The sequence below is a fragment of the Tauraco erythrolophus genome, chromosome 22 (genome assembly GCF_009769465.1).
Source record: "Tauraco erythrolophus isolate bTauEry1 chromosome 22, bTauEry1.pri, whole genome shotgun sequence".
NCBI lineage: Eukaryota > Metazoa > Chordata > Aves > Musophagiformes > Musophagidae > Tauraco > Tauraco erythrolophus.
Window position 1 is genome coordinate 5,282,502 of NC_141486.1, and position 12,345 is coordinate 5,294,846.

Sequence of the window (12,345 nt, forward strand, 5' to 3'; positions counted from 1 at the left end):
CTAACTTTTTATTAGTTCACCTTTGAATCATCTGTCTTTACAGTACCAAATTAACCTACAGGAAGGCTGGGGAGGGACTTTTTACAAGAGTGTCCACTGATAGGACAAGGGGAAATGGGTTTAAGTTGAAGAAGAACAGATTTAGATTAGATCTTAGGAAGAAATTCTTCAGTACAAGGGTGGTGAGACTTTGGAATAAATTGCCCAGAGAAGTTGTGGATGCCCCCTCCCTGGAGGTGTTCCAGGCCAGGTTGGACGGAGCCTTGAGTAGCCTGATCTAGTTGAGAGGCGTCCCTGCCCATGACAGGGAGGTTGAATTAGATGATCTCTGAGGTCCCTTCCAGCCTATGCCATAATATGATTCTATGAAATTCTGTCCTGGGACCTCCAGATGCAAGCCCTGATGGCCAGGACAGGATGCAACTTTAAGCATTTACAAACTGCCAACTTTTTGTCTGAAGCACGGCAGACGTGTCCTAGGAAATTTCTACATGGATTCTCTCCAGTAATTCAGCCCCCGTTTAAATCAACGGAAGTGCTCTGTACCAATTACATGAGAATTTAGACTGGGCCCATTTGGATACAATTTCCATCAGCAGACAGCAGCAGTGACAGATTAGATGTTTAAGAGTCAAGAGAACTTTTACAATACATCACTTGCCTGTTTATCCATCTCAGAAGGAAAATCCAAAGATACTTGAAGGCACATCTAGTAAACAGAGAAACACAGAAATTACAAACTCCAAAGAATAGAAAATTGTTATTCTTCAACATTACTAACCAAAACGCCCTGGTTTGTGTCATATTTTAGCATGTTACATTTTTTAAACCAGAAAGGTTCAACTTCAATTGCACTCTATGATCCTCTAAGGCCCCTTGCCTTAGATGCTTTATATTGCATCGCTTTTGAACGACAGGAGGATGGTCGATTCCTGTATGTAGAAAAATGCAGTCAACAAGTTACCAAGACATCAAGTATTTCAAGCCTGAAGAAGGATCTGCAGTATTTTTTCCTCAATCACAGCAGCAAGTGAATCTTACACACTTTGTACTACAGGCCTGACTGCCATGGAGGCTGAAGATCAGCGTGCATGTATGTAAAGAAACACAATTTCAAGTGACTTTTTGTCATCCTCATTAAAGAAGATTATGAGTACTTAAACAAGAGAAAACAAGGACCAGAATGAAAGCTATCTTGACTGCAAAACCCTGGCAGCAGAAAAATACAGTACAAAGCTTCCAGAAACTCTTTAGGATAACAATTAGTTGAAAGCAAAATCAGATACCAAGAAAAGTATGCTTTGTTTGCAAAAGACTTTGTGTTCTAAGAAAATAAGAATTTTTAAAGGCATGCAGAGAAAAGAGTACTGTAACATAGTGTACCCAAATCAGAGTCCTACCTGGCTGACCTTCTCAGAAAACTGACTGTTCTGCATCTTCCTGTCATTGTCACCATCTTCAGTATGCATCACAGGCTCCTCTGTTATTTCAAGACACTACACAAAGTATGGAATGATGTGAAAATGTAGCACAAAAAAAATACTGTGATATGAAACATGCATAAATAAGTCAGTGACATGTCTTAAAAGAAAAATAAAAAAAGCCTGTAATACAAAGTAACAAACACTGAATTAGATTTCTTCAACAAGATCAAAGAAAATTAATAGAAAACCCAGGAATGACTCTCATTAAATACAGTGAAACTTTAACTTACACTTTCCTTCATTTTTATTTAACTCTTTCTCGTCAGAGTTCCTAAGAAATATAAAAATCACTTAACCTCTTCTGGCAAATGATTTCTATCTTTAGTCATGTTCTTATTGTGCCTATTGTATTTTCCAATTCCCAGAATTTATTTTCATTTGCTACACAATTTAGGCTCTTTTCCAGCATCCAAGAAATAGAGGCTTTTAAAACAAAGCACATGTAGTTTGCTATACACTAAAAAGATTTACTGTAACACTGAAGGTTACAATCTGCTTCGTCTTGCCTAAATCCATCGCTTTGTAGCAAACGGTGCCAAATCATCTTTTTCTCCCTATTTGCCACAGAATCCAATCCATCTCCCATCACTAATATTTCCTGAGCAAAGAGAAGGAGGAAGACTCAGCTTTTTTAGTAGCAGAACCCAACTTCCTGACATCAGCATAACAGACAGCACGACATATCCCTTTGGTTTGCTGGATGCTACATCTCAGCAACAGATCTGCGAGGAAAGGACGAGACCCACACGCTGCTCCTCTCTCAACAGCAGCAAAGACCACTCCTGGAGAAGCTTCACTTACACACGGCTCACCAAGAATATTTTCATCTCATTTACAACTCACCTCCTCTACTCAGTTTCCTCTGTCAACGGAGGAGAGAATTTAGCTTTGCCTATGTCAGTTTAATATTGATCGTAAGAAAAACTCATATTTACAAAGAATTATTATATTCAGTAGCCACATTCTGGCACAGCCTGCCAGAAAACAACCTGAGTAAGAGAGACAGTCTTTCATCCCACTTTGGGATCCGCCACGAGTGACCTGCAGTTACCATATTCCACTTTCCTGTGATAAGACCAGATTGGACATTTATATCATCTTGGTTTATAGCAGTATTTCCCAATCTAATAGAAAAAGACAGTTATTTAAGGTCTTTCCTGCTAAAATCTCATTAAATAGTAGAAACGTGCAAAAAGCTACGGTAAACACCAACGATGCTATGCCTGATAGGCCTAAACCACAGGCAGGATGTGGCGCAGAGGATTCAAACCTGCGTTGGATAAAGGTATTAGTCTTAAAGCACTGCTGTGTATAACAGTTATATTTTGGTATGACCTGGGCTAAAGACAAATTACCTTAGGACAAGAAAAGCAGAATCTTGAGCATAGTTACAGAAAATTGAGATTATAGGTACAGAGACTCAGATGACGGACTGGAAGGAAAGAAATTGGTGTCTAGGGGTCGTGGATGTGACATTTACAGCTTCGAGGGATACACAGGGCAGTGCTGAAACTTATGGCATGAAAACAGAAACCTGCTTCCCCAGTGTCACATGCTGGAAAGTCTTGGCTCACAGCTTGTCAGTCCAATTGCAGACAAACAGGATACTGCAAGGAGTGTTATTTTTGCTTCCTAAGAACATCAGGAATTGAATGCATGTGCGGGTTTTAATTTTGTTAATTGAGTATGCATAGAACGTATGCACATATATATCTACGTGAAATAAATGAGAAAAGCCTTTTTATCTTCCAATCCCTAGCAGTATAAGCAACTCTAATGGTTTTAAGCACGAATTTTAAAAGGCAGAAACGGGATGGTGCAGCATATTAATATATTTGCCTTTTACTATTATAAATCTATCTTGAAAACTAACTTCCAGGTCATGTTTGAATTATTCTGGTATTTTCACTAAGACTTGGTTTTCCAGCACAACATAAAGCAAAGACAATCTGAAAACTGGAGGAAGACACAGATAGGAGTGTGGTATATAGCAAGGGCACGCATTATAAAAAGACCTTTTCATTGTAATCATGGGATGTCAAAAATCCAATAATGTTAGCGATGACAAAAAAAACCCAAACTGTTAAGGTTTAATATTCCATGTGTAGATTCAGGACAAACCCTGCATTTGTGTATTAAAAATAAACTTATTTGCACATAGAACTTATCCATCCAACGTAACTCCCTTTTATGACTCAACATTTTTAGTATACACTTTTCCCAGGCCAGTATTTGGTTTAATAAGTGATGATTTTCAGAATGAAACTATTACATAAGACCAACAGGTTATGCCACACCATTACAGCAAACAGCTGAAGTTTGAGCCTGCTCCTATGGTCCAGTGTCTGAGAGGCTAAAAAGAAACTTTCTGTGCTTCAAGGAATATGACCTAATGTTCTACAAAATATTAAAAGAAAGTAAGTGTCTTAAGGCCAAGAAAAAAGTCTACCAAGAATAAGCTGCCTGTTTAAAGTATTTCCTTGGAGACTGAAAACCTTGAGAATGTTTTTCCTAAACGAACCACTGATATGCTTGGTTTGCAAAGATCCCTGGAGCCCTGAAGGCTGAAATCACTGAGGCTGCTTCTCTCACAGAAAGCAGATGTTCAGAGGACAGTACAAAAACAACCTTTTCTCTCCTCCTTCTCCCTCCCTTCCGAACACAAAGACAAGAAATCAGAGTACCAGGGGCTGTCGGACCTTTGGGAGGTGCCCTGCAGAGGCACCAACATGCAGATTCATCTGATTTGTGCTCCAGCTTTGTGAAGGAAAAGAAAGATGGGTTCATTTTAAGAACCTGAGAAGGATACATCTTCCTGTGTATGTCCAAATTCTTCTTACAGCGCATATGTTAGTGTCATCTCAGCACTACCTGCCAACAAATTCTAGCCCAAAATACACATAAAAAAAGAGCTCAGGTTTTTTTTGACAATAGTTATTAATATGCAAAACACACAGGTGTCACAATCCATAATCCCAAATTGAGGTTGCCATTTGTTGTCAAGACTGATAAAACGGTACCTTTTAATTACAGCTTCTTTCACTTTTGAGCTGCACAGTACTATTATCACTCTGGCACAGGTTAAAATATCACATTTTACTTTCCTGTTTCCTTTACCAGAATTTTGAGGTTTATTTCTGTTTTACAAGCTTCACACTTTGTCATTCCACATCTAATTTCACGCAGCAGCTTCCTAAGGACGTGGCCCTATAGGTACTTGTCACGCCGAGGCAAATGCAGGAGCTCGCAGTATCGTGCCACGATAATCTTAGCCTGGACACAAATTCCTTTGGCATTAACTATGGCATCAGCGGGGGTGCAGCACCCTCTGCAGGACTACGAGGCAAATGGCTAAAAATATTAATCTATAGAAAGCACATGCACTCTGAAACGGATTGCCCACAGCTTTTCGTGCAAAGCTGCTACAGTAACGTGTAAATTCATTATGTTAATAAAAGCCATGGCACCCCTAAAGGTTGATCTATAATTTAACACATATTTCAATTAAAGGTAACATGAGTATGTCTTAAAACTGAAAAAGTAAGAATAATTCATGACTTTTGATGATTGCTCCCAGGGCATCTGCAGCACACAGGGTAAAAGACACGGCCCTTTTTCCAGAGATCTGCAGAATAAACTGTCCTGCAGAAAAATCACCAATACTACAGTCCCAGTTATAGAATTAGGCAATCCCTACACACAGCTGATTCAAATTATTTCTAATTTTTTGTGATTTTGAGTTTAATTCAGAAATACAAGACACGTACTAGCACCAACATTATTCCTTTTATATTTTGACCTTCCTAGCCATCATGTGGTGCACAAGAATAATGTAACTGAAAGCAAAAACCACAACACAGCATAAAGAAAAGTACTACCAGCCACATTTCAAGTAATACACGTTTCAAGTAATACTTTATAACAAGTCAGAAGGTTCACTAGAACCTGCTGGCTCACCAGAGCATCCTGAACATCCTTCAACATTCACACATAATAAGACACATGGGGACCCAGCACCCAAAATTCTTCTCAGAGGAAGTCTTTTGCCAAGACTACTTCTTCCCCACAGTTAAAAACTGTGTCAAAGTCGTAGCTTTGGGCAAAAGAATGAAACACCCACCAACAATTACTTCCTTGCACCTCTTGGCAATCTACCACAATGCTGGTCCCTTCTTCATGTACTACATTCTATATGAAGAAATAATCATGCATTTGGATCGAGAGCAGCCCTGAGGAGAAGGACTTGGGAGTACTGGTGGACGAGAAGCTCAATATGAGCCGGCAATGTGCTCTTGCGGCCCAGAAGGCCAACCGCATCTTGGGCTGCATCAAGAGGAGCGTGGCCAGCAGGTCGAGGGAGGTGATTCTCCCCCTCTACTCTGCCCTCGTGAGACCTCACTTGGAGTATTGCGTCCAGTTCTGGAGCCCCCAACACAAGAAGGACATGGACCAGTTGAAGAGGGTCCAGAGGAGGGCCATGAAGATGATAAGAGGGCTGGAGCACCTTTCCTATGAGGACAGGCTGAAAGAGTTGGGGCTGTTCAGCCTGGAGAAGGGGAGGCTCCGGGGTGACCTGATAGCGGTCTTCCAGTACCTCAAGGGGGCCTACAAGAAAGATGGGGAGAGGCTGTTCAGGAGGGCCTGTTGTGATAGGACAAGGGGTAATGGTTTTAAAATAGAGGGAGGTAGATTCAGGTTGGATATTAGGAAAAAATTTTTTACCATGAGAGTGGTAGAACACTGGAACAGGTTGCCCAGAGAGGTGGTGGATGCTCCACCCCCGGAGACATTCAAGGCCAGGTTGGACGAGGGCCTGAGCAACCTGATCTAGTTGGAGATATCCCTGTTCCTTGCAGGGGGGTTGGACTAGATGACCTTTGAAGGTCCCTTCCAGCCCTAACCATTCTATGATTCTATGATTCTATGATTTAAGCGACCCAAAGTGCTCTTCTTTCTTTTTTGGCCACGGTGAACTCTCGCTGTTTCATAGATGCAGAGCAGATACGATCTAAGCTCTTACAGAATTAGAAACAGCATGAGAATGACTCTCGAACAGTGGACACACAGACATTCAGTAACAGTTAAAACGTTACATAAAATATTGCTTTATTTGTAAAATTAACTATTTCCTTCTCTTTCAATTGGCAAAACAAATATATCACAGACCTAATTAATAGTTCAATGTGCAAGTTGTTTCCTTAAAATCAACTTGACACATCGCTGAACACTTGCATTGAGCTGATTCTCTGTTGTGCTAACATCTTAAAGTTGTTTACATCATTAATTTAAAAAGTTATTATAAGGAATTAGCAACCTAAGCCCCGAGGGTTTTACACTCATTCTGCACTGATGTAAATGACTCCACAAGGTATATTAGATGTGAGAGTCAGATTCACTACTTCAGTACAGAAAACCTACCTCACTGTGGTTTAATATTTTTAGTGCTTCATTCCCTTGAGAATCTGTTGTAGAAAGTCCAAGCTGTTTTCTTTTAAGTTCTTGATTAATTGACTGCAGATCCTTAACCATCAAGAGAAGGTCAGTAACCTAAATAACCAAAGGAAGAACAAGCAAAACCAGTAACATCCATACTAGTATGAAAACAAATGATGATATATAAATCTCCAGCTAAACCTAAACTGCGGAGTTGGAAAGCCTGGGCTCCTACATCTGCTCACAAGGCAATCTCACTATATATGAAAAACATGATTACGTTTTTGTGAATTAGTGTTCAAGAAATCTTAACTTGTGAGACTGTAGTTTCCAGCCATGTTATTAACTTGAGGTATTCAAGTTCCACAACTCAGTATCAAGAAGAAACCTGAGGGCACCTCACACCAACAGGCTGATTTGAGAAGAAACATTTTAGTGCAAGGGAAACCAGCATTACAGGGAAATAGTAGCATTAAGAAACAACCTGTTCTTCTATCTCAAACACCCTTTGTAAGTCACCATTCTGAGTGGTTTCACAGATACAAAATCTGAATGGACAATCATGTTCAAGATTCTTGAACAAACTACTGTCACAGACTCATGTATTATATCGAGAAGGCAATGTTTACAGAAGAACGTGAAATCTTTTCATTAGACCATTTAATATATTTGGAAAATAACAGATCAGCTTTCAGGCAAGAAATAGTTTATAAACTTTTTTTTGCTAATGAGTATCTACTGAAGGGAGTATGTTCAGAGATAAAAATGGTATAACCCCAGAACGGGGCTGGGACACAATCTGGGGCTTTTTTTATTGACACCTGTTCAGTGTAAGGCAAACTTCTTTCCTTCAGATTACCCACCTCCAGATTTGGAATAGCGGCCTACAATTCAGCTGGCTGTAAGAAATACAAAACTTCACTTATGCTCACTCCCAAACGACCATATTCAAAATAATTCCTTATTGCAAACTGGTGCATGGATCAGAGGTCACTGCACAGGATAAGGAGTCAGAAGAACAAGTTCTGGACTCCGATGCTGATTGTATGACAAGGATCTGCACACTTAATCTCTGTGAATTTCAGTTCTCCTTACATAAAACGGAGACAATATTAGCCTACCTCAGAGTTATTTTATAACATGCTATATTTACCAAAAGATTAGCAAACCCTGGGATGGAGCATGCTATACAGAAGTATAAATTATAGACACCACTACGGTCTTCATGATTAATAAGGGGGCAAGAGATACACGTTGTAAGATACTTAATGCAAAAACTCTTCTTTGGAGTCGGTATACTTCATGATGACTAAAATACGGGATTGAGTCTGAAACTTGAATCCAGGTGTCTAACTATCATAAAACCTTTGCAGCAAGCCACCTATCTTTCAGTTGATTCTCAAGCTTATGTGGCATAACAAAGACTAAATAGTTCATAAAAGGTGGATCACAAACCACAGAGATGAGAACTTCAGATTCTTTCAGAACTACCCAACTGTACCTAAATAAACCTTTTTGTGAGAGATGCACAAACCATAAATAAAGTAGAATTAAGCCATTAGAAATAGTAAATAATAAAGAAGATTAATACCTTTTTCTTAAGTTCTTCAAGAGTCAGATGGTCTATCTGCAGGCTTAAATGATCTTGCTCTCCTAAATAGATACTCATATAAGATGTTTGATCTCCACAGAAAGACAGTGTTTCATCTGTCAAAATAACCAAGGACAGGAATTATTTCAGAAACTCTGTTTGCCCGAAAACTCAGCATAAAATGCAAAGATAGGATTTTTCAAATAAGAACCTACTAGTAAGTCTGTGGGAGGCCAGTTAAAATGTTTCATCCCCCAAAATAAGCTTTCTGTTTAATTGAACAAATTTTGTCCTCATATTTCTTTGTGCTTCTGACATGTAGACATGCTGTATTTTTGTGGCTGTATTTCTGTGGTTATCAGCATGAGTTCTGAATGCAATTCTGAATTATAATTTGCATATTTAGCATTACAATTAGAAATAATTTTTAGGAAGGATAAGTAAGGCATGAATAGTTATTCTGTTTTAACTATATTTTTATGAACATGAACTCAAGGTCTCAAGGCGAAAAGCCGGGTTAGACAAAGTCACTGAATTTATTTTGCTTTTGGGTCAAAAGATTGCATTAATTGAATTGAAAATAGCTACTTATTCATTCCCCCTGTAACTGCAGGAATGATTTGTTACGTTTCAATAAACACCTGTTCATTTACAATATAGATGACAGTTAATTTCTATAAATATATCTCATTAGATAGGGAGAAAGCATATCTAAATTAGGACAAAAAAAAGACATCCCCATCCTCCCAGCTCTGACACTGATCCCATGGCTGCTGCAAGGACACAAAGCTTCACAAATGATTACTAATTTTCAGAGCCTCCATTCCCAGCAGCCTCACCCTCAACACAACTGCTCTCGAGAACCCAGAAGTATCACAAGACCCTTTGGCCTACCATAGGTGTTCATCATCTCTGTGCTTTTGAGGGTGGAAACACTGAAAGGGCAGAAGCTTACCTTTTGTCACTTATCATAGCAGTCAAGGGAGTGATGCTAAAATTGAAAATCTAAGTTTAAAGGGGTAAGTGAACAGGCCTTATTGTTATTTATATATCTCCTACGGAACAAAACAGATACATCTGTACATATGCAGTAAACTATATTGACAATGTCCACATACATTATTTTTTTCTGTGTCTAAGTATATACTAAAACCACCTCCAACGAAGTACAATAAAAAAGCTGGAAAATAAGTTCTATTTAAAAGCTCTTCTATTTCTCAGTTACAAAATAACAAAACCTCTGGTTATTTTTTATGTCTCTGGAAATACTCCTTCTGTCAAAAGGAGCCTAGCCATTTCCAGAGACATAAGTTCTTTATCAAAGTATAGTGAAATAATTACATTCCACGGTAAGAAAGTGATCCCATGGCCACAGATTTATTCAAAGCCACAAATCTATGACTTCTGCAGAAACAGTAAATTCTATGGGTACAAAACTGTAGGCAGCTTGAACGATCACTGTAGTAGAATTGCCACAGAATTACTAACACTTGCATTGAAAGAGAAAAGCTGTCCCTCTGTATTAGCCTTGATTGCCCAAAGACAATCTCTTACAAACCTCCCAAATAATTTTCAGTATAGAAAGCCAAAAAAAAGTTTTTCACACCTTTTTCTACTCTCAAATGTTTCTTCTCTATCCCAGCAAACTGACTGTAATAAAACCAGTTTTCTCTTGTGCAAGAAGACCAAGAAAAGGTATGGGCTGCACATGTATACAGACCTTGTCGTTTTTTAATGTCCTTAATCTGACCTTCTAAGACCTTCTGCAGATTTCGATTAGCTAAAACATCTTCTTCTAGTTGTTTTCGCAACATGAAAATGTTGTTTAGTTCCATTTGCAAGCTATTTATACTGAAAAAAAAAGGAGAAAAAAAATCTTCAAGATGCAATTCAAAACATTTTGACGTGCACCTCAGCATCTTTTATACACCTGGGCTTCTGCAAAGAGTCCACTTCACTCAGCCATCGCTGTTTTTCTTTACACAGTTACATCATTTTGATGCATAACAATAAACAAATCCCTACATGGAAAGATGAACCTAAACCTTTACATATACGGCATCCTTATCCTGCTGTTTTGAGCTGTGCTGCTTGTAAGTCAGCTTAAATCTGAGAGATATGTTCTACCAGCCAACTTCTGTGTAATTCTTCTTAAGGAAAATCAAAATCACTAACTTCTGGAAAGTATGCAAGAAAAATATCATCATCACATAATACTGATGGCTCTGTGTACTCCATTATACAGTGACCATGGAAACTTTGTTCCCTTGCTACAGAACTATACTATATTATCTAATGCTCCACTTAAGAAAAAAATAAAAAAATCGTGTTTCATTGAATATATGACCCAGATAAAACTGTTTCATTTCTTTATTTATCTGACAGTCTGTAAAAAGACCTAAGTGTCAGCACCTCGAGCTCTCCCTTGCTAGAACTTCCCCGTGCCCTCAACATCGACAAGACAGTTCCCATCAGTCCATAAAAAGACTTAAGCACACTAAAAACTGAAATTGCACTAAAATGAAATAAATTGGATTTAATAACAAATAAATACCAAGGTGTCATAGAATCATAGAATCATAGAATCATAGAATGGTTAGGGCTGGAAGGGACCTTCAAAGGTCATCTAGTCCAACCCCCCTGCAAGGAACAGGGATATCTCCAACTAGATCAGGTTGCTCAGGGCCTTGTCCAACCTGGCCTTGAACGTCTCCAGGGATGGAGCATCCACCACCTCTCTGGGCAACCTGTTCCAGTGTTCTACCACTCTCATGGTAAAAAATTTTTTCCTAATATCCAACCTGAACCTACCTCCCTCTATTTTAAAACCGTTACCCCTTGTCCTATCATAACTGGCCCTCCTGAACAGCCTCTCCCCATCTTTCCTGTAGGCCCCCTTGAGGTACTGGAAGACCGCTATAAGGTCACCCCGGAGCCTCCTCTTCTCCAGGCTGAACAGCCCCAACTCTTTCAGCCTGTCCTCATAGGAAAGGTGCTCCAGCCCTCTTATCATCTTCGTGGCCCTCCTCTGGACCCTCTCCAACTGGTCCATGTCCTTCTTATGTTGGGGACTCCAGAACTGGACGCAGTATTCCAAGTGAGGTCTCACGAGGGCAGAGTAGAGGGGGAGAATCACCTCCCTCGACCTGCTGGCCACGCTCCTCTTGATGCAGCCCAGGACGCGGTTGGCCTTCTGGGCCGCAAGAGCACATTGCCGGCTCATATTGAGCTTCTCGTCCACCAGTACTCCCAAGTCCTTCTCCTCAGGGCTGCTGTCGATCCATTCACCACCCAGTCTGTATTTATGCCTGGGATTGCCACGACCCAGATGTAGGACCTTGCATTTGGCCTGGTTAAACTTCATGAGGTTGGTACGGGCCCACCTCTCCAGCCTGTCGAGGTCCCTCTGGATGGCATCCCTCCCTTCCAGCGTGTCGACGGCACCACACAGCTTGGTGTCATCGGCGAACTTGCTGAGGGTGCACTCCATGCCACTGTCCACGTCACCGACAAAGATGTTGAAGAGGGCCGGGCCCAACACGGACCCCTGAGGGACGCCACTCGTGACCGGTCTCCACTTGGACATTGAGCCGTTGACCACTACTCTCTGAGTGCGGCCATTGAGCCAATTCCTTATCCACCGAGTGGTCCATCCATCAAACCCATGACTCTCTAGTTTAGAGAGAAGAATGTCGTGCGGGACAGTGTCAAAAGCTTTGCACAAGTCCAAGTAGATGACATCCGTTGGTCGACCCTTGTCCACCGATGTTGTCACCCCATCGTAAAAGGCCACCAAGTTGGTCAGGCACGATCTGCCTTTGGTGAAGCCATGTTGGC

At 40.3% G+C, this 12,345-nt stretch overlaps 1 protein-coding gene across 1 annotated transcript in view; it reads right to left on the bottom strand.

Moving 5' to 3' along the window:
• The window catches only part of CDK5RAP2 (CDK5 regulatory subunit associated protein 2), an 85,412-nt gene that overhangs the window by 38,210 nt on the left and 34,857 nt on the right, over positions 1 to 12,345 (bottom strand). The window contains exons 16-20 of the mRNA XM_086624920.1: positions 10,229 to 10,359; positions 8,509 to 8,624; positions 6,903 to 7,031; positions 1,401 to 1,496; positions 662 to 709 (exon numbers count right to left, since the gene is read on the bottom strand). Coding sequence (XP_086481046.1) covers positions 662 to 709; positions 1,401 to 1,496; positions 6,903 to 7,031; positions 8,509 to 8,624; positions 10,229 to 10,359 — 520 coding nt within the window. The remainder of the gene's footprint in view (positions 1 to 661; positions 710 to 1,400; positions 1,497 to 6,902; positions 7,032 to 8,508; positions 8,625 to 10,228; positions 10,360 to 12,345) is intronic.